This window comes from Sciurus vulgaris, assembly GCF_902686455.1.
Source record: "Sciurus vulgaris genome assembly, chromosome: 3".
NCBI classification, from domain to species: Eukaryota; Metazoa; Chordata; class Mammalia; order Rodentia; family Sciuridae; genus Sciurus; species Sciurus vulgaris.
In genome coordinates, this window is record NC_136463.1 from 50139517 (window position 1) to 50161646 (window position 22130).

The 22130-nt window shown below is 39.7% G+C and overlaps 2 protein-coding genes across 8 annotated transcripts in view; one reads left to right on the plus strand and one right to left on the minus strand.

The window, feature by feature from the left end:
* The first annotated feature begins 353 nt into the window (after positions 1-353).
* ZNF18 (zinc finger protein 18) lies at positions 354-18827 on the plus strand. Of its 4 annotated transcripts, none has more exons than XM_079135306.1 (7): positions 354-440; positions 4322-4790; positions 6226-6415; positions 6814-6905; positions 13173-13257; positions 13948-14058; positions 17558-18827. In XM_079135306.1, exons 2-7 carry the CDS (start codon positions 4404-4406, stop codon positions 18340-18342), a joined length of 1650 nt encoding a protein of 549 aa, XP_078991432.1. In that variant the 5' UTR covers positions 354-440; positions 4322-4403; the 3' UTR covers positions 18343-18827. The 4 variants fall into 4 exon arrangements, with proteins under 4 accessions (XP_078991432.1, XP_078991431.1, XP_078991433.1 ...); XM_079135305.1 differs by lacking the exon at positions 354-440 and adding an exon at positions 469-1144; XM_079135307.1 differs by lacking the exon at positions 354-440 and adding an exon at positions 469-806.
* A 1937-nt stretch (positions 18828-20764) lies between these two features.
* The window catches only part of DNAH9 (dynein axonemal heavy chain 9), a 352397-nt gene continuing 351031 nt past the window's right edge, over positions 20765-22130 (minus strand). The window contains exon 51 of one of the 4 annotated variants that reach the window (XM_079135288.1): positions 20765-21818. In XM_079135288.1, the coding sequence (XP_078991414.1) occupies positions 21591-21818 (228 nt within the window). In that variant the 3' untranslated portion in view covers positions 20765-21590. The remainder of the gene's footprint in view (positions 21819-22130) is intronic. The other 3 variants (XM_079135287.1, XM_079135285.1, XM_079135284.1) reach the window with 3 other exon arrangements.

The following is a 22130-nucleotide window of genomic DNA, read 5'->3' on the forward strand; positions in this document are numbered from 1 at the left end:
GTAAAAAACCATGAATAATGGCAAATTTCATCTTTGGATGCGGGACGGAGCAAAGAGGTCTGTGCTAGGCAAGGGAATTATCTTTGTAGATTTCGCAGGGTTTGTCCTAGTGCCTTGAGTACAGTAGGCGTGCGATATCTGTCTGGTGAGCACCAAGCTTGAATGAATGGAGGAAGGACAGACTGGTAGCCTTGGCTCTGCTCCGGATCCACAGTGGTCGAGGTCGTGAGGCGCGAGCCGATGGGGCGGGGCTCGCAGGCCGCCAATCGGAGCCTCAATCTCAATTCCGGCTCCGAGGCCCCGCCCTATCCCGCCCCATCCCGCTCCGCCTTGCGCCGCCTTGCTCCGCCTCACTCCGACTCTGCGCGTCGCTCTCCGCCAGTGGCGCGCGCAGCTGCCCAGCTCCCGGAAGTGCGCCCGAGCCGGCGCCGCGGGCCGAGGTGAGCGCTGGGTGGGCAGGCCCCGCAGCTGGCCGCTCCGGGTCGGTCCTGGCGTCGCCAGCGTCAGCGCGAGACTCCGTCGGGCCTCCCGGAGCGGCGGCGGAGCCAGCGGACGCGCGCATTTGTGCGCCAGGGAGCGCGCTCTCGGCGAGAGCGGGGGAGGGGCCGCGCGGGCTGTGCTGACTCTGGGTGCCGGGAGACGCCCGAAACCCGATCTGACCCTGCGCTGGGGCGGTGCCGGGTCTCTACGCCGGGACCGAAAACGTCCCGGTCGCTTTCCACAGAGGACTGAAAATGATCCTTGGGAGGAGGGCTACCCACCTGGAGAAGCCTAGGGTGTATCTCATCGGGGTGCTATCGATGGGGGTGAGGGGACTCAGGGTGGAGACTATTCCGCTGGTCAGCACAATCCAGACCGGGCACTAAATGCCAGTAGCTGTCCCTTTCCATTCATGACGACCCCGAAAGTGTCCCCCCAAATTAACAAACGTTGGAAGTGCTCCTCCTTAAATCGCAGGCTTTAGCACTTTCTAGATTAGAATCTGGTTGCCACTTGTGAGCCTCCAAGTTTCCAGATCTGTAAACTTTAATACTTAAACCTGAAGGGTGATTGTAAACATTAGAAATAACATGAGCGGTCTAATAGCTGATAGGTAGTAGGTGCTCAACGACTGGTTACTTACAGGTGTAACCATGTAACTTATGTATGTATAGTAAGAATGCTTATATAGGTGCACATTTAAAAATTCGAATTTGTTAAAGCTTTAGTAAGTGTAACAAGTATGCATTTGTGGTAACTCAGGTGTTTTTGTTTTTTAGTAACTAATGGGAGCAGATCCACAGAAGGTGGTTGGGTTATGAACTCATAAACCCTCTATTAAGTAATTTAGTTTGGAAACTTTTAAGACATTTTTCTTACCACCATCATGGTGTGTAATAATTAACACCAGGTTTAAATATTGTATAAGATATATAGTTTTCCCCTTAATGGCATTTCTCCTAAATGTTATCTAAATTGCTGTCTTAATTCAGGACCTAACTAAATTTGAACAAGTTTACACATTAGTATCTTGCTATTTGGTGTCTTGGTACTTGTTATTCAAAACTCAGAAGCCAAATTCATAATAATGAAGATAATGAAGGCTTTCTGTGCATATGTGCATTTAAAATTTGTTTATTTTACAAACTGCATACATTATGCCTTTCTTTTTTTTCTTAAAGTGGTGCTGAGGCTCCAACCCAGGGTCTTGAGCATGCTGGGCAAGTAATGTAGCACTGCACTATGCTCCTAGTCCCTCACTCATTTTTTTTGTAAACATATTTCTTTGAACATAGATTTCCCTTTAAGAAATTCTTCAGCTGCTTTCCACAAAGTTTGAGATACTGTTTATATTATCATTTTGTATGAAAATATATTTTAATTTCCTTTTCTATGTCTTTTTTGACTATGGGTTATTTTAATAATTTCCTTAAATTGGGATTTTCTAGATACCTTATTGTTATTGATTTCTAACTTAATTTCACTGTGGTTAGAGAATATGTACTTTATGATTCCAGTCTTTTGAAATTTAATTATGCATATGCTCTGTTTTGATAGTTTTTTTATACAAAAGGAGTGCATATTCTGCAGTTATTGGGTCTAGTGTTTTGTCAATGTCAATTAGATCTTCGGTTTATAGTATTCAGATTTTCTAAACCCTTACTGATTTTTTGTTTGTTTTGTATTCTTATCCTATCAATTACTGAGAAAAGGGTATAAAAATCTCCCAAGTGTGTCTGAAGATTTGTCCTTTAGAATTGCTACTAGATACATACACATTTAGGGTTATGTGTTCTAGGTGATTTGATGTATTTGTTCTAATGGACTATTACCCCCATTCTCTAGAACTGGGGATTGAACTCAGGGCTTTATACATGCTAGGCAGGCACTCTACCATTGAGCTACATCCCCAGCCCTGAAATGGTCTTTTTATTTCTCTTCTTATTGACTTCTACATTGTACTAACACAACCACACTAATTATTTATTTTTCATGAATTGATTTATTTCTCATAATGACATGACCCTCTTTATTTTTCTCTTTGTCTTCATTTCTCCTTGGTCAGATACTAATATAGCCATTTTAATTTTCCTATCTGTGTTTGCTCTTTGCATAGACTAGCTTTTTTTTCATACTTTTGTTTTCATCCTATTTATGTTTTTGTATTTAAAATGTCTCTTGCAAACAGCATATAGTTGGATTTTGCTTTTTTACAGTTAGATAAACTGTTTTATAATTCAAGTGTTTAGTCCTCTTACATTCACTTTAGTTCTTGATATGCTTCCCTGCTGCCACGAGTTGAGTAGCTTTACATCATGCCTTTTTGTCATGACACTTCACCTCACCTCAGACTCAAAACAGTGGAGTCAGTTGACCATGGACTGAAACCTTTGAAACTGAGCCAGATAAACATTTCTTCCTCCAAGTTGTTTGTGTCAGGTATTTTGGGGTGAAAAGCTGACTAACACAAGTGTTAAGGAAGGTTTTTCATTCTGGATTGTTGAAAACTTTAGTGTCTCTCATTACCAATTGACCTTTTACATCTCTCTTTTGCTCTTAACACTCACGGCTGCTGTTTTTAAGCCTTGCAGTTTCATCATACTGATTGCAATCCAGCCCTTGTCCAAGAGCTGTTGAGGCACTCCTCCGTTTTGATTTTTAAATGATTTTCTGATATAGAAAGAATTATTTTGCTGAAGTGATAGGGATGAGAATGTTGCTTCTTACACCTCAAGAAAAAAGCAGCTATTAAAAAAGCTAGAGTTTTATACTGATCGCTGATTCAACCAGAAATCCAGGTGATTGTGTGTGTTTTGGTTATTGCCATTAGTGTTATGGAGGAATGATGATCTTTAACTCTTTCATAATAACATTTATGGACTGACCACTGATACACTGTTAGGAATACATGCATGAAAGTTAACTAGAAATATGAAATTCCGGATCCTTAATACACACACACACACAAATACACACACACGCATTTGTACTGGATTGAACCCAGGGGTGCTTTATCTCTGAGCTACATCCCCAGGCTTTTTTGTTTTTTATTTAGAGACATGGTCTCATTATGTAGCTTAGAGCTTCACTCAGTTTCTGAGGCTGGCCTTGAACTTGCAATCCTTCTGCATCAACCTCCCAAGTTGCTGGGATTACAGGTGTGTGCCACTGCACTCTAATAAAATATCTTAATATTAACCTTGTCACTTACTGCTTCTCAGTTGTTGTCTTCTAAATTTCTGTTAGTCATTTTTGCATCACTGTGTCAGAATACCTGAAATAACTTATGTGGTGGAAACGTTTATTTTGGCTCACAGTTTTCTAGTTTTCAGTCTGTGGTCACTTGGCCTTGTTGCTTTGGGCCTGTGGTGGCACATTATATCGTAGTGGGAGAATGAAGTAGAGGGGGCCTGTTCATCTATTATGGAATCATCTCATCCTTTCAACATTAGCCTGTATTCCTAGGGCATGAGTGTCTTTGTGCAGCTTTATTTTGTAGTCTGCAGATATAGAACTGTTTTGCAGAAGAACTGTTTACCTAGAAACCTATAGTGAAAATGCTTTCATGTAGTGTGTTTCATTCTTCTGCATGGTCTGGACATTTGAAGACCAAGGGAGAATGTTTTAAAACATCAGGGCAATGCTGGCTATTTAGATATGGTATCAGAGTTTTCTCTGAGGTTTCAAGTTTGCGGTCTTTCAAAATAGAATAGTGCATATTTTGAGCCATTTCAAAAGACCCAAATGGATCATAGGGCTACTCAGGTAGGGCATATGCATTGTTCTTTCTGAAAATGTGTCTTTCTCCTCTGTATAGCACTCAATGTGTTTCTCTCTTTAGCATTCCTGTGAGGATTTGGTTCTTCCCAGAGACAGTCCCACCTCAGAAACACTTTTCCTAAAAGAATTTGTGAAGCCAGACGATGCCTATTGACCTGGGGCAGGCCCTAGGCCTGCTGCCCTCATTGTCGAGGGCTGAAGAGGACTCATTCTCTGGATCAGATGCTGCCACTCCTGGGGAGCTCTCCAGCCCTGAGACTGCACGCCAGCTCTTCAGGCAGTTTCGTTACCAGGTGCTGTCTGGGCCTCATGAGACCCTGAGACAGCTTCGAAAGCTGTGTTTCCAGTGGCTGCAGCCAGAGGTTCACACCAAGGAGCAGATCCTGGAGATTCTCATGTTGGAGCAGTTTCTAACCATTCTCCCTGGAGAGATCCAGATGTGGGTGCGTAAACAGTGTCCAGGCAGTGGAGAAGAGGCAGTGACACTTGTGGAGAGCTTAAAGGGAGATCCAAGGAGACTATGGCACTGGGTAAGTGGGACTGAAGCACAGAGCTTCTCTGGGGTTCATCAGGTATATTGTCTTATTTTTTTATACCACTTATGATGCCTTAATGTGTAGAATTTTCCATACCAAAAACCAATTCTCTGATTCTCTGACACAAACTGAGCATCCAGCAGTCCAGTTCAATTCTGACACTATCTGGAGTTAGCACATACACCACCCATGCAGGGCTTAGTCCCATAAGACTGTTCCCCAACTTCAGATGCCAGTCACAAGTTCCAGGCATGATTTGATCTGAAAAATTGGCGATAATTGGGCATTTCTCACAGTTTCCTCTTCAGATCTGATAATTAGAATGGCATACAGAACTCAGGAAAGCACTATACTTATTGTTTGCAGTTTACTATAAAGGATACAATTCTTTAACAGCCAAATGGAAGAGATGCATAGGGTGCTTCCCTGCTCTCTCCTGGTATGCTACCTTATCAGTACCTCAGTGAATTCACCAACCTGGAAGCTCCCTGAACTCTAGCAGTAAGAAGTTTTTATGAGGGCTTAAATGTTTCAGCACAATTGATCAAATCATTTTCCATTGGTGATTGAAAATCTCCAGTTTCTCTTCCTTCCCCAGAAGTTGTAATGTTGGGGCATTGAAGTTTCAATACTTTAATCACATGGTTAGTTTCTCTATCAATCCACCTTCATCCTGAAGCTATTTGGGGTCCACTAAGAGGTAACTCATTAGCATAAATTCTGATATGATTGACAAGGCCATTGTGAATAACAAAAGACATTTCAGGAAATTACAAGAATTTTAGGAACTCTATGCCAGGAATCAAGGACAAAGACCATTTTTTTTTTTTTTTTTTTCCTGTGGCACTGGGGGTCATTGAGTTGCATCCCCAATGCCTTTTATTTTTTGTTTCGAGACAGGGTCTCCATAATTTGCCAGCCTGCCTCAAACTTGAACTTGTGATCCTCCTGCCTCAGTCTTCAGCCTTAGGAGTAGCTGAGATTACAGGTGTGGGCCACCAGGCCTGGTCCAATTGTTTTTTTACACCACATCTGCATTTCTTAATAACTCACCTAATTCTGACTTTGTGACTCTCAACACTTAAGCCATTGGGGATTGAAAATAAAGTCTCCTTTCCCATTCTGTTTTTAGAATGTTTGAGTTGTTACAAAACCTGAGTTTTAAATCGTGGGGAATGTGTAGTAGAAACAATATAGTGGCATGTTTTAGAGGTCTCTCAGGCTGGTTCAGGCCTTAGCTTTAGTGTCTCTTGTGATAATCCTTTCATTGGTTCCTGCTGGACTAAATATATTTTTAACTGGTTTTCTCTTTTCTACTTACTCCATGTTTAGGAAGACTATCTTCCAGTTTGTTACTGAAGGCTAGCTCCATATCCTTTAGAAATCCTGACTTTGCATCCTTCAGTAATTTGTTCTGTGTGTTCTCTAGATCAGCATCCAAGTTCTAGGACAGGAAATCTTATCAGAGAAGAAGGAATCCTCCAGATGCCAAGTGGGTGAAGTAGAGCCCCATCTTGAAGGGGCACCTCCAGAGTTGGAACTTCAGAGTTCACCTGCAGGACCCCAGGAGCTGCTGAATCACATCGTGAAAAAGGAATCTGACACGGAACCAGAATTAGGTGAGGAACAGTTATCCAGGGTGGTATATGGTGCTCTCTTGGCAAAATTTAGGGATTGTGTTATTAGGCGTAGCTTGAGTTGAAATGATATGGTGTCCCTGAAAGTTTGGAAACAGTAGATCTACATGTACCACTTTGACTTGGATGTTCAAAGTCTGTATTGTAAACCACTTTGTCTAGGCCAGACCATTTGGATTTTGATTTGGAGGACAGAAAGTCAAAGAAAATATAAATGAGACTGGAAGTTTGGTGGGGGAATTTGTTAGGAGGTAAACATAAATCTTGAAATTTCAATGGTAGAATGGATCATTCTAATTTGTGGGGATTGTTTTCTGTGCCCTCTGGGGAGTGGTTAAGGAAAACATCCAGATTCTGAAAACTTCCTTTTCTCACTGCAGCTCTGGCTGCTTCCCAGCTTCCTGCCCAACCTGAGGAAAGGCTCATTAGAGATCAGAACTTTGGAGCTGCACTTCTCCCTGCTGTACCTCAGGTGAGCTGGGCTCCTGCCTCTCTTACTTGGAACCAGGCTTCAAGGGTTTGTCATTGGGCAGGAAGATTACCAGGGTTGCAGCCTGTGAAGGGAGTAAAGAGAAAGGCCTGGTTGGGTAACAGTTACAATAAATGTAGAATAAACCCTGAGTTTAGTACTTAAGTCAGGATGTTTCCTAATTGTCATCTTGAGTAAAGGAATCTAGCAAATTCTGACAAATCCTGTCTCTACACAAGTATGGACATTTCTTTATTACTTTTAGGTTATGCCAAGACAAAACTATATTGGTTGAGTATGATGGCACATGCCTATAATCCCAACTATTCAGGAGCCTGAGTTAGGAGAATTGAGAATGGGTAACATAGCAGAATCCTGACAAAAACAAAAAAAGAAAAGAAAAATCTGTTTTATTTCCTAGTATAGTTTGCCTGGGAGTTATTTAAAATTTTTGAATGGTTATTTCTATTGTTTAGCAGGTTATTTATAATGTTTTACCCTCCTTTATGGAAATATAAAATTAGCAAACTACACATATCTAAAATGTATCATTTGGAAAATTTTGACATATACATATAGTCCTAAAAGCATAACCACAATCAAGATAATAAATATACCCATCACACTCTATAAAGTTTTCTCTCTCCTGTCCCTTTTGCTTTTCCACATCATCCTGAGATAACTACTGTCTACTTTCTATCACCACATATTAGTTTGTTTTCCCAAATTTTATATACAATGGAATCATGCCAAATGAGTCTTATCATCATTGTTCTGCATATAGTGTATCTTTTTTGTATATCTTAATATATTCTCACTGGTTTTATTTAATTTTAATTTTAACTTGATTTTATTTATTTATGTTTTTTGAACTGGGAATTTAATCCAGGATTTTGTGCTTGTGAAGTACACATACTACCACTGAGCTGCATTCCCAGCCTGGATACTGGATATTTTTGTATTTCTAAAAGTGTTCTTAAGCTTTTCTCTGGGATGCAGTTAAATTGGTTGGACAAAATTTGTTATACAGTGGTTTTCTTTCATTTGGGGAAGTTATGTTTCAGGACCCCTAGTGAATGCCTAGAACCATATACAATTGTTTTTCATATCCTTATGTGCCTATGATTAATTTATCAATCAGGAAAGATTAGAGGTTAATGACTACTAATAAAGTAGAACAATTATAAGAATGTATTATAATGAAAGTTACGTGGTTAACTTATTCTCAAATATCTTAAAATATCTTACTGTCTTGTTCTTACCCTATGATGATGATGTGAGATGACACAAGGCCTATGGTGATGAGATGAAATAAGGTGAATGACTAAGCACTTACCACTCACTGTGCCTATACCTTGTGCAGTTTGTGGTCCAACATCAGAACTAGCATTAATTTCTTTTTCTTTCTTTGCAGTTTCACAGATTTGTTTTTACTGTAGATCTTGGCAACCTCAGTATATGATTTTTTTAAAATCATACTTTTCACTTAAAGGAAGCACTTTGTGACTTTTCTTTTGCATATCCCCTACTCTTGTGCTTGGGGCCTTTATTAAGTAAAATAAAGGTTACTTGAACCCAAGCACTGGGATACCATAACAGTGGATCTGACAACCAATATGGTTACTAAATGATCAACAGGTGGGTAGCATGTACAATGTGGATATGCTGGACAAAGGAATGATTAATGTTTGTGAGAGATTTCATTTGTGCTACTTAGAATGATGTGCAGTTTAAACTTATGAATTGTTTATTTCTGAAATTTTCCATTCAGTATTTTCAGACCACAGTTGACTATGGGTAACAAACCATGGAAAGTGAAACTTGGATTAAGGGAGATTGCTAGTTTTTTTCTTTTTTTTTGGCCATACTAGGGATTGAACCAGGGGTGCTCTACCACTGCACTACACGCCCGCCCTTTTAAATTTTATTTTAAGGTAGGGTCTTGTTAAGTTGCTGAGGCTGGCCTTGAACTAGTGATCCTTCTGCCTCAGCCTTCTGAAATGCTGGGATGAGAGATGTGCGTCACTACGTCTGGCTAAGGTGATTACTTTATAGTACCAGAGAAGCCTTTAATATAGGGCTAATTTTTCCCCACTACTGAGGCAATAGCCTTTTGAGTATTCTGCCTACTGCCTTTTACTATACTGGGTTTTCCACTCTGGCTAGTGAAACTAGCTGTGTGAGCTTGGGGAATGTTCCCTCTGATTCTTTTTGGTGGTCCTTTTCTTAGACTTGAGGAGGACTCCTTTTGCAGCCTCTGAGCTCCTTTGCTTAATTCTGGGGACCTCATAGCTCCACTGGGGTTCTTCCTTTCTGTGTTGCTGCCTGGATTCTCCAGGAATTACGTTTGGACAACTATAGGACCCAGTTTGTTTGTTTACTTTCAGAGAGCTCTTTTCTGCGTAATGTGCAGTGTCTGGAAGCCATCACTTCGTATATTTTCTCTCCTTTTTCAGTTATTTCAGGCAGAAAGGCAAACCTAGTTCCTGATACTCTATTTTGGGTGTAGAACAAAGTCTCTAGGACAGGTTTATTTTGATTATGTAGCTACTAACTCTGCAAAGTTGTATTTGATTAAAAAAATCTTCAGGAACCTATACATCTTAATTGAAATATCGTTTAAAATATTGCAAGCACTCTTCTTGGGTCTTGCTTTGGGAGGTACTTCAGAGTATAGGCAGAAAATAGAGAAGGTTGTAAATAATAGGTGGTCCTTAATGTCATGACTAGACTAGGGTCTGGGTTTCAACTTTCCATGTTGAGAGATTTAGAAAGTAGAATACCTGTGTTGCAGTTTACCTTTGGGAAAGGAGAATGAAGAGGTAGCAGGAGAGGAATATGCCTTTTTAGTGAATCAGGGTACCAGAAACCAGTTGTTAAGCAGGAGATTACTTGGTGAGGAAGATTTGTGGCCCTGGACATATATTTTAATGTTAGAGCACAGGAGAACCAAGGTTTAATCCCTAGAACCATAAATAAATAAATAAATAAATAAGTAAATAAGTAAATAAATAAATCATAAATAATATTAAAGAAAATAAAAGATGTGGGTATTCTATGAAATATCTCAAACAGGCATGGGAGATTATTGCCTCTTACATACAGTATCCCTATGACAGGTATATATAACTTATTAATATGTTTTAACTAGTGGAAAGCACAGTCATTAACCATTTCCTATTTTGGAGAACTTAAAAGATCAGAATACTCAGCAGCACCAATTCATTATTAACAACTATATGTACATATACTTGTTTCTACATGTAAGTAGTAACTGATTATAAACCACTCAAACAAAAATCCCTACCCATTCCCAACATCCCTCCCCCAAACTGAAAACAATTATTTGCCTCAGAAAAACTTAATATTTAATGAATCCATTGGAAGTGTAGGAAAATTTAAAATATAAGTAATTACTTCTAATCTCTTCCATGAATAGGAGCTTTTTGAATAATACCAGAATAATGAAGTGGTATCACTGTCACTACACAGTAGTACTTTCTGGGTGCTGGGGATTGAACCCAGGGCCTTGTGCTTACAAGGCAAGCACTCTACCAACTGAGCTATCTCCCCAGCCCCCAGATTTTTTTTTCAAACATGTAGGATAGAAGCCCTCCTTGTGAAACCAGGTATGATAATGTCTTATCAGTCCACAAGATGGTGCTATTTCCACACAAAAATAGAGCTGTTTGGAAGTTTCTAAATATGAGAAAAGAGCAAGATGGCTGCTATTTGTGTCCTGTGTCTCAAGTGTGGGGGTGTCATTCACACTTCATGAGCATCTTAGCAGTTCCTTGAGTAAGTGTGTTGCTTTAAGCTGAAGGTACACTGTGCAGAGACTCCTGAAGCAACTTTTCTGACTTTTGAATGATCTGATGCACCCTTATGGGCTTTGATGCTCATATCCTTTTTTGTCTTGTACTGTTCTTAGTGGTTATTCATCTGGTACCCATGGAATAGGCCCTGTGTCCAGCAAGCCGGCCATCCAGTCTATTACTGGGCTTGGTGTCTGCATCCTTTTCTCTACTAGCAGTGAAGTGAGGATCTGTGTATTCTGACCATGAAGACCAAGGGCTCCTGTTTTCAGCAATATTTGCTCAGACTGGTTATCTTTAGGAAGTTATTAAAATAGTCTTATTCACAGAGCATTAACAAAATAAGCTGCCAGCAGTTCATACTTTTTTCTGTTTTTTTTTTTTTTAAAACTGGTATGGGGAATTGAACCCAGAGGAACTTCACCACTGAACTATATCCTCAGTCCTTTTTACTTTTGAGTTTGAGACAGGGTCTTTCTGAGTTGCTGTGGCTGACCTTGAACTTGTGATCTTCGTGTGTCAGCCTCTCCAGTCACTAGGATAACAGGCATTTGCTAGCATCCCTAGCTCAGCAAAACTTTTAAACATTTTAAATTGAAATTTATATTAAAAATGTTGTTCTAGTTAATAGTTGAGATCACTTTTCAGCTTCCTGCCCTTTTCCACACTAGAAGATTCAGCTTTTCCTTTTCAAAGTTATTTTGTCTTAGCACTGCTAATTGAAGACCTTTTGGTGTCTCCTTTCTCCTCGAGCCATTTCCACCTTCTTTGATGCATTGGGACAGATTTGCTTCAGGACTGAGAATACCATCCCTGAAGGGTATATTGTATGTGATAGGAAGATGACTACTTCATTCCTCTCCTCATTTCTGCTTCCTGGCTGTTTATGACATAATGCTGGCTATGAACTTAGGGAATCCTGAAAATGAACAGAATCCCTTCCTTGGTTTTCTCTGCAAAGCCTGGGGGGTGAGTCTGGGAGACTGCAGCAGATGGTAATAATATATATTATCTACTGAGGACTTACATTCTGAGAGCTTTATTTTAGCCTGACAACATAATATTGAGTGCCTCCTCCATCACAGGCATTGGAGAGTATGACTGATTCCTTTTCTCAAGGAGTTTAATGCTAGTAGAGGTGAAGATTAGTCAACTACTTGGTGTGTGTATGTGCATGTGAATATACACGTATATACATACACACTTAAGTATTTAATAAACTGATGAATGCTATAAATGAAAAGTATGGTGTGCTTTGAAAACAGGAGACATTGCCTTGTTTCTTCCAAACCTCCCAACAAGTTTTTGAATTCAATACTGTCATTAGGTGAGGACCAGAATTCTAAAAGGTTAAATAACTTGCTCAAAGTTACATAGGTAGAAATTGACAAGGCTGGGACTTGAAACTCAGTGTATTCTACTCCAAAGAATGTTTGCTAACTACTCCCGAGTTTCCAGTGGTCTGCTTCATAGTGGGGAGACAGAAATTAGAATTTATGAAAGTAAATCCTAGCTGGGTGGCATTCCCAATTTTGTTTGTAGTTTGGTTCCATGGGAAAAGAAGGGTTGCTTTGTGGATAATAGAGGGATACTTTGCTCTATAAAAATATCAGTTTTCCTCTAACTGAGAATAAAATTAATTTAATGTTATGCTGTACATGCAGAACTGTTGAGTTTCCAGGTGTGAATGACTGCAGCATCTGACTTGTCTTTTGAATCCATCAATCTTTGTTTCAGAGTAAGGCTTATTATATATAAAACAATTTGCTTCATTGTTGATTCTTCTTACGTTTTCACTGATTTTTACTTTCTTTTTCAACAAATTCCTTTTAAATTTCTTTGTTTTCCTTCTTGAATTTTCATTAAATAGTAAGAATATCAGGCTCTTATTGCCAAAGACCCATGCTATAAGCACTTGAAAGAGTTAAAAAAAAAAAGGAACAGTATAGAAAAGCCTCCTTCTGTATGTTTTCCACTCTTAAATACATGCAGCCCCTCCCCCCCAAAAAAAACCCAGAACTTAACCCTAAATGTTTTCTAACCAAAACAAGAAATACTGATGTAAAGGATTTTCATTTTCTCCTTGACCTGTTTTTTCCTTGACTCATTCTCCCATGAGTTCAATTTTTTGGTACTAGGGATTGAACTCAGGGGCATTCAACTACTGAGCCACATCCTCAACCCTATTTTGTATTCTATTTAGAGACAGTCTCACCGAATTGCTTAGCGCCTTGCTTTTGCTGAGGCTGGCCATCTTCCTGCCTCAGCCTCCCGAGTGACTGGGATCACAGGTGTGCACCACCGTGCCCAGCTCCTGTGAATTCTTAGATCTGCTGATGTCCAGGATCCTATGGCTAGAATCCTATGGCATATTCCATTCTTCTCAGCTTTCCTATAAGAAAGAAAGGCAGGTTCAGACACCTTCATTGGAGTGACAGTATTTTATTTTTTCTAGGAGCACTGGATACACCTGGATTCTAGTCAAAAGGAGCAGTACTGGGATCTCATGCTGGACACCTATGGAAAAATGGTCTCGGGAGGTAAGGGCATGGGTCAACTTTGACATAAGGAGATGGAAAGACTGGAAGACTGTTAGGCATTTTCTGTGCACTTATAGAGACATTTGCTCCAATTTAAATTCTGTGGGTAAAGGAAGTCATTTACAGACAGAGTTGGGAACTGAAGCTAGTTGAAAAGTTCTAGTCAGAACTTCCTTGCATTGAATGTACTCCTGAGTGCTGGGAACAGTTGTGTTATGTACAGTAACATCTTTAATTCATGAAGTGGGTATTTCCCTTTAAAGATGGTATTTCCTTTTAAAGATGATGAATGTGAGTGCCAGCTCAGCACTTGCTCACTGTTGGAGAGCTCTCGAGTGCCAAATTAAGATGGAACTCAGTTGTGATTGACTCTGAGTCTAGGATCTTTCCTACTAAATCACACTGCCTCAAAATAATCACAGGTGGGATTTCTGTCATTATCCTTGCACCAACCTGACAGTGGTCTGCTTAGTGTCACCTATTCAGATTCTTATTTTTGTGGCCTTTACACATGTCCTAGTCCAGTTGTGAGAACTGGTGTCAAACCTCCATGCACTGTTCTCAGGGATGCTTCCCTAAGTGGTCTAGGAGGCTTCACATTTCCCTTCATGGGACGTTCCTTTGAGAGACACAGCTTGAGCTCCCAGGCATCCCCATTCATGCAGGCCCACATGCTCATCTCTCTGTAAGCAGGTATTTCCAACACTAAGCCTGACCTGACTAATTCAGCAGTATTTGGGGAAGAGCTGACAGGACTGCAGCTTCATGTCAGTGAGAAGATCCCACGACTCACTTGCACAGGTGAGTGATTTATCCTTGGTCTGGAATCATTTTTTATCTCCTGTTCTTAAATTGGAGGTAGTAGAGGAGGTATTACTTTAGTTTCTATTACATTGGTTAGAGCTAACCTGATTGGGTCAGTCTGGTTTGGATCTAAAGTTGAGTGTCCTTTTCTCTGGCTATAGGGCTGTTAACTCATATATTTAATCAAGATCACACACACATTGTATTTGCTGCCGTCAATCTTGTCTCTTGTGATAGCTTTTTTTCTCAGAGAATTGAGATTTGTACACATTGAGACCAAAGTAGATAGAGCTAGAATTCCAAAAAGAAAGATTATGTAACAATATTATTATCATTCTTAGCAAGAAGGTTCAGAATAACTAGACTTTTCTCATTCTGGTTATAGTGAGTAGTAACCACCTACCCTCAGCAGAGTGAAATAAACAAACAGAAAAACATGTTTTGTTAAATCTCTTTGTACCTAACAATTATTAAATAACAGCATCAACAAATAATTCATTTTAGTCATATATTTTAAGACTAGGGAAGAAGAAATCTGAACTTATGCTGTTGTAAAATGGCAGTTACCTTTTGCTGTCTACACTTTTTCTAAACATTGTAGTTATGCAGAACTTATCTAACCAGTACATCTATTCCCATCCCTGTTCACACACTTTGACATATGCAGTAAATCCCAGAACCCTGGAGGAAAAAAAAGGAAAGGAAAAGTCATTCTTCTACCCAGTAGGGTCTAATTAATTATTTTCCTTTGCTAAAGCTTCAACTAAGACAAAAGATTTTCTTCCCTTTTTTTTTTGGTTCAGGATCTAACCCAGGGTCTTGTACATGCTAGGCATGTACTCTGTCTTTGCTGTACACCAGCCATAATTTTAATTTTAAGTTGTTCTTTAATGAGCAAGGCTGGAGAAAAAAAAAAAAGATGCTTGGAAAAAAGAATCAGTTTAGTTTTTATTTATGTCTCTTTTAGTCAGCTTTTTTGCTGCTATGACCAAAAGACCTGACAAGCACAATTAGAGGAGGAAAAAGTTTATTTTGGGGCTCACAGTTTTAGAGGTCTCAGTCCATAGACTGCTGGCTCCATTCCTTGGGGCTTGAGGTGAGACTGAATATCATAGTGGAAGAGTGTGGTGGAGGGAAGCAATTCAAGACATCACACCAAGAAGCAGAGAGGGAGCTCTGGTCATCAAGGACAAAATATATACCCCAAAGGTGTGCCCAGGGACCTACCACCACTCTACCAGCCTACAGTTACCACTTAGTTAATCCCTATCAGGGGATTACTTCACTGATTGTGTTAAAACTCTCATAACCCAGTCATTTCACCTCTAAACCTTGCATTCTCTCACACATGAGCTGTTGGGGGACACCTCATATCCAAACTATAACATAATATATCAAATAAGTTGGAAATGTATCTTTTAAAGATATAATATGAAAGTAAAGTTTGAAGAAGAAAATGAGCCAATATTTGAATTGTGTCTGGATAGGGAATTTTTTTGTAAGTATAAAAGTGATGAAAAAAAATCATTAAGGAAAAGACTGATAGATTTGAGTATCTTTAAAAAGCAAATCCCCAGCAACTTCTATACATAAAAATAACCCCAAATGGAATAAGGGTATAAGCTGATAAAAAATATTTTTCAGCAATACAATAGGTAAATTATTATTCTATATTATTTTTCTTAATATAGAAAAGTTAAAGCAGGTTAATAAGAAAAATATCTTTCGTAATAAGAAATGGACAGCAGTCTTGGGATATGAAAAATAGCTAATAAATATGAAAAACTCCTTTCATAACTAAGAATTTAAAATTTAAAATAATGAAAATGTATTTTTCACTGAACTAGATGGCATATATTTATTTTCCATATTTATAGGTACATTATAATTATACACAATGGTGGGATTCATTGTTACATATTTGTACATGCACACAATATAACCATATAATTTGCCAACATTATTCCCCAGTATATCCCTTTCCTTCTCCCTCCCCTTGGCCCCTTTCCTCTATGTGTGGCACATATTTAAAAAACATTGAATATTTGAGTGTTTATTCATCTCCCCCTCTGCCCTGTTTCACATACTAGGGGATGGCAGAGTTGTTCTGGAAATCAGGTTACCAGTAGGTGTCAAGAGCTTTAATATTCATGCCCGTTGACACAGTAATTCCACTTTGAAGAATTCCTTTAAAGTGTTAAGCAGAAATGTGGGTAAAAACTTATGAAGAAAACTGATTATCACAGCATTATTTATAGTCACAAAGACATAATAAACAACAGATTTCCACAGTTAGAGGATTCTTAAATACTTTATGTGTTTAGTATGACACTTTTCTAATGGGCCATTACTCAACTCTTTAAGATGCTATTTATAAAGACTTCTTTAAAGAGAAGAGACAGCACCTTTGCCATTTGAGTGGAACATTTTCTAATGCTTTGAGAATAAACAAGTTCAGTTCTAGTTCTCTAGCAGAAGCCTAAATATCTGGCAGGTAATCGGAAAGATGTGAACCTATGAAAGATAACGTTAAATAGCCTCTTGAGATCTAAGGGATAATTTATAAAAGTTGAAAAAATCCTGCAACCAAAATAAAAATCTTTATCATATGCATCTGCAAGCAGTAAATAATCAAAAACCTACATTGTGAGAAAATAAATATAACTGCTCATGTGAGTTCATAAAGCATAGGTAACTGGGTATGGTGGCCCATACTTATAGTCCCAGCTATAAGACTGAGTCTGAGGCAGGAAAATCACTTGAGTTTGAGGCTGTCTTGGGCAACATAGTGAGAAGTCATCTCTAAAATAAAGTACATGTAAATACTGGATTCCAGCAAAGACTGAAGGATTCACTTTTATACTATAGTCCTACTGCATTGCACCCATAGTAAAATAACATCTTAATAAATTTCATGACTTTTTGAATTACTCATAAATGGGATAATTCATATTATCCAGATATAGAACTAAATGTACAATATGATACCAGTTATATCTGAAATAGCATACACAATAGGTTAAATAAAAAGACTGGAAGGAAGCATATGTTCATTTCTATCTCAGTAATACAATTGAGATTGACTGGGTTTTCCTGTGTGTAGTTTTTTCTCCCCCCAAATTCTTTTTAGTGATCATGTTTATCTTTTATGTGTAATTACATAAAAAAAAAAAATCAGTTTTAAAAGTACTGCTGGTGTATAGTATATTTATTTTTCCTGACCCTTAAGAAATGCTTGCTGCTGATTTGTGGAGGGGTTAGAAAAGCCTGCTATGAGCCCTCCTTTGCTATTCAGAAATTCTCAGCTCCAGAGCTGAACACTTAGCCCTGAATCCAGTACAGTTGAAGCAAGTTGGGAGCATCAGGCTGCTTGATAGTTTTCTTTTTCTCTCACTAATGCTGTCTTGGTAAAAATAATATTTTCTGGTGACCCCTTCTTTGAGAAGTAAGTTAGAAAATAGGGCATAATATTGAACCATTTCAAATTTTCTTTCAGGAGATAGACAAGAAAACGACAAAGAGAACTTAAACTTGGAAAATCACAGGGACCAGGAACCCTTGGTTGCTTCTTGTCACACCTTGGGTGAGGCACTTCCTCAGCCTTCCTTGAGGGACTTTTTCTGTGAAGATGAATCAGGACACTTTGGAAGAGAGAATCTCCCTGAGGCACCAGAAAACCTTCAGGGTGAGGTGGCGGGGGAACAACTCTCTCCTCATGGAAGGAGTTCTGAGAAGCAAATAGGTCAGTCTATGCCAAATCCTCCTCCAGCAGAACTGTCTGCCATGTGGTTGGAGGAGAAGAGAGAGGCCAGTCAGAAGGGGCAGCCACGAGCCCCCATGTCCCAGAAACTCCCCACCTGCAGGGAGTGTGGGAAAACCTTTTATAGGAATTCACAGTTGGTTTTTCACCAAAGAACTCATACCGGAGAGACGTATTTTCAGTGCCCCATCTGCAAAAAAGCCTTTCTGCGGAGCTCAGACTTTGTGAAACATCAGAGAACGCACACAGGAGAGAAGCCCTGTAAATGTGATTACTGTGGGAAAGGCTTTAGTGACTTCTCAGGATTGCGCCACCACGAGAAAATCCACACAGGAGAGAAACCCTATAAATGTCCCATCTGTGAGAAAAGCTTTATTCAGAGGTCGAACTTTAATAGACATCAGAGGGTTCACACAGGAGAGAAACCTTATAAATGTTCCCACTGCGGCAAAAGTTTCAGCTGGAGCTCAAGCCTTGACAAACATCAGAGATCCCACTTGGGAAAGAAGCCTTTTCAGTAGCCATGCTCACTCAGCCCCTGTGTGTCCCCCACTCTGTTTTAAAAGTGCTCAGCTCCACCTGGAGGAATAGCATCCCTAAGAGGATATCTTGTTCTCTCTTCATGGATTGGAGGGGAGAGAACCTGGACATGGTTTTGGACTTGAAGATGTATCAGCATCTGGATCTGATTTCACAGTGACTTAAATTCTTGCTACTTCATTAGGAGAAAGAATAGTCTTTATGTTTCAGGACATCTCTTCTTTTGGACCCCTTGGAAAAAAGTTTCATTTAGAGGTTGGTTTTAGAAATGCTTTCTGAAGAGAGTTTAACCAGGTGGCTGCAAGTCATTGCTTGTGAGAAGAATCCTGAATCAGCCCTTTAGGATTGGGGTTCTGGAGCAGGTCTCCTGATAGAGAATGAGAGACACAGAGGGCCAGTAAGCTCACATGGTTAAAAAATTAACTTGAAGTGTCTGTTTTAAATAAACTTGATTGAGTCACTCCCTGTCTTATTGTGTCTGAAGTGTTCATTGACTGTAACTCAAAACATTTTTTTTTTTTCTTTTTTGTACTAGGGATTGAACCCAGGGGTGCTTAACCACCGAACCACATCCCCAGCCCTTTTAGTTTTTTTAAATTTTCAGACAGGTCTAAGTTATCTAGTTACCTTGCTAAGTTGCTCAGGCTGGCTTCGAATTTGTGATCCTCCTGCCTCAGCCTGCCAAGCTGCTGTGATTATAGGTGTGCACCACCATGCCTAGCCTCCTTGGGTTCTTGATTGGTCCTCTTGCCCTCTTCTGTGTGAGGGTCAGGAACGATGATGCTAATGAGAAGGGCAGAGCTATTTCTCTGAAGACAGGTTAATCAACATTCAGGAAACTAGAGGATGTTGGTAAATAATGGGAAGTGCTAATTGTGGGGAAGAGAGACAAAACTCAACTTAGAGTTCCTGGATTCCAAGAGGAATTTGTTAACTCCCTTATAGCATAAAGATGAGGAGTAAATCCCCACTTAAGGGGATGCAAATCTGTAGGGAAGAAAGCAGGAAAATCTGGAGAAATCTGACACTAGACTCTATATGCTGAATAATAGTGATTTATAGGGTGATGGGATTTGGAGTGTGTGTGTGTGCTGCTGGAGACTGAACCCCAGGCCTTGTGCTCGCTGGACAAACACCATCGCTGAGCCACATCTCTAGCCCAATTTGGTGTTTTAAATCCAGTGTGTGTGGCCTCCAGACCAGCAGCAATGGCATTTTGTTAAGACTGTGAAATCAGAAATTCTGGGGAGTTTGTGAATACCTGCTGTAGTTTAGGAACCACTGTCCTAAATAGCAATTAATAGTAATAATAATAAAGTCTCTGCAAGAAGACGAGGCAATAGTGATTCCAGAGGATATGCTGGGTCCACCCATACTTTTCTTATCAAACGAGGTGCCTCTTAAGAGTTGCCAAAACTCATTGAAACTGTGGAACTTTTTGGGATTCCAGTGAAAGTTTGTTCCACAGAGGAAAATCTGGCAAACCTTGAGGTTAAAAACCTTTAGGAGGAAGAGTGTCTCACTTTTAAATGGTCTCAGAATAACAGAGAAACAAACTGCTTGCTTGTTCCCAGTTGTATCCTCAGAAAATTGTAAGGGTTAGACAGGAATACATTAAGTAGTTATGTGAACTAATGAAAGATAAATATCACATATGTACTTCCCTTGGTGTATACAGTAGGGATCACTAAAATGACCCATTGCTTATGTCTGTAAAGTTCATTGGAATGCAGCCACACCTCTTCATTTACATACTGTCTAGGCTGCCTTTGGGCTATTGTGGCAGTAGTTAAAACAGTATGAACTGCAAAGCCTCAAATATTTACTGTTTGGCTCTTTTTTTGTATTTTCTTTTTTTAAAATTATTTTTTGATTCATTGTACACAAATGGGTACAACTTTCATTTCTCTGGTTGTACATGGAGTCACACCATTTGTGTAATCATACATGTACATAGGGTATTGATGTTTGTCTCATTCTATTATCTTTCCTTCCTCCTGCTCCCTCCCCACCTCTCATTTCCCTCTACACAATCCATCCTTCCTCCCTTCTTCCCTTACCCAGTCCCCTCACCCCCATTATGTGTCGTCATCCATTTATCAGAGAAATCATTCAACCTTCGTTTTTTGGGGATTGGTTTATCTCACTTACCATGATATTCTCTGACTCGATCCATTTACCTGCAAATGCCATAATTTCATTCTTTATGGTTATATAATATTCCATTGTGTGTGTGTGTGTATATATATACACACACACACACACAATGGAATATTATATATATATATATATACATACATATACCACAGTTTCTTTATCCATTCATCTTGTGAAGGGCATCTAGGTTGGTTCCACAATCTAGCTATTGTGAATTGAGCAGCTATGAACATTGATGTGGCTGTATCTCTGTAGTATGCTGATTTTAAGTCCTTTGGGTAAAGGCCAAGGAGTGGGATATCTGGGTCAAATGGTGGTTCCCTTCCAAGTTTTCTAAGGAATCTCCACACTGCTTTCCAGAGTGGCTGCACCAACTTGCAGTCCCACCAGCAATGTATGAGTGTACCTTTTTCCCACATCCTCACCAACACCTATTGTTGCTTGTGTTCTTGATAATAGCCATTCTAATTGGGGTGAGGTGAGGGCAGTTTTGATTTATATTTCTCTTATTACTAGAGTTGTTGAACATTTTTTCTTATATCTGTTGATTGCTTATAGATCTGTGAAGTTTGACTATAGAAAAATTTGGGTGATCCCTAATCCAGTATAGTGTCTCTATAATATGCATGCAAATCACCCAGACAGCTGTTGAAGATGAGGTGCTGAGTCACAGGTGATGCCAATTCCAGTTGGGGTACCTACCTGGGAGCCAGAGCATTGAGGATAGTACCGTGTAAGAGGGTCAGGGCTCAAGCGTGTGTGGCTTGTTTCTCTGGGCCTCTTCATAATCACTCATAACTCAAACCCAAAAGTGTGGACTAGACACAGTTGAAGATTAAATCACTTTATTAGAAAAAGTTCAGGGCTACAAATCCTTCTACCAGAATTCCTGGGCCCAAATTCCAGCTCAACTTCACTTTAGGCACCCCTCTCTTAACTTTAATCTCTTATGTCCCCTAGGGGAATCCCACAGAAGTTGAGTGCTCATGAATTCTTATCTAATTGTCTGTGCTCACCCCTTCCCCCCTGTCTCCGGTCTAGCCTCTTGTTTTCTAAGTGGCTCTGCAGAAAGCTAAATCTGGAGAAGCAAGGCTACTCCAGCTAGAACCCACTTGGAAGGATTTTCCTTAGTCTTCAAGTTGAAAGTCCACACATAAGTTGGTCCCCGCTGACAAGTCTTGTACACGGGACAAGAATAGACATTGCGGAAATCCTGCTTGTCTGCAGGAATGGCCTTGATGAACATCACAGGCATGGAGGGTGTCAGGTCCTTCAGCTTTGCCTCTGTAATGATCCCAGCCTGAAGACAAGAGAATGAGAAGAGCGATCTTAGATTAGACCTAGAGCCCAGCCATCTATTCTTGCTTGTGTTAGAAGGGATGAGAGAGTGGGATGTCCTTAGCTGCCTTTCTGCCTGCCCTCTTCTGGGTTCCCTTAATGACCCACAGTGGAAAGCATCTGATACTGGGAAAACGCATTTATCTTTTCAGTCTAAATCACTTCTTGATATAGAGTTCCAGAAGTTTTGATTTATATTGGAAATTGACTTTCCCCTAGTTTTTTCATTTTTTTTTTTTTTTTGGTGGTGCTGGGGATTGAACCCAGGGCCTTA

Bases quoted from the DNA above. Each gene is read 5' to 3' on its own strand.
- ZNF18 (XM_079135306.1), top strand. From the start codon at position 4,404: ATGCCTATTGACCTGGGGCAGGCCCTAGGCCTGCTGCCCTCATTGTCG. The intron at 6,416-6,813 runs GTGAGGAACAGT...TTCTCACTGCAG, and splicing joins TGACACGGAACCAGAATTAG to CTCTGGCTGCTTCCCAGCTT. The intron at 6,906-13,172 runs GTGAGCTGGGCT...TATTTTTTCTAG, and splicing joins TTCTCCCTGCTGTACCTCAG to GAGCACTGGATACACCTGGA.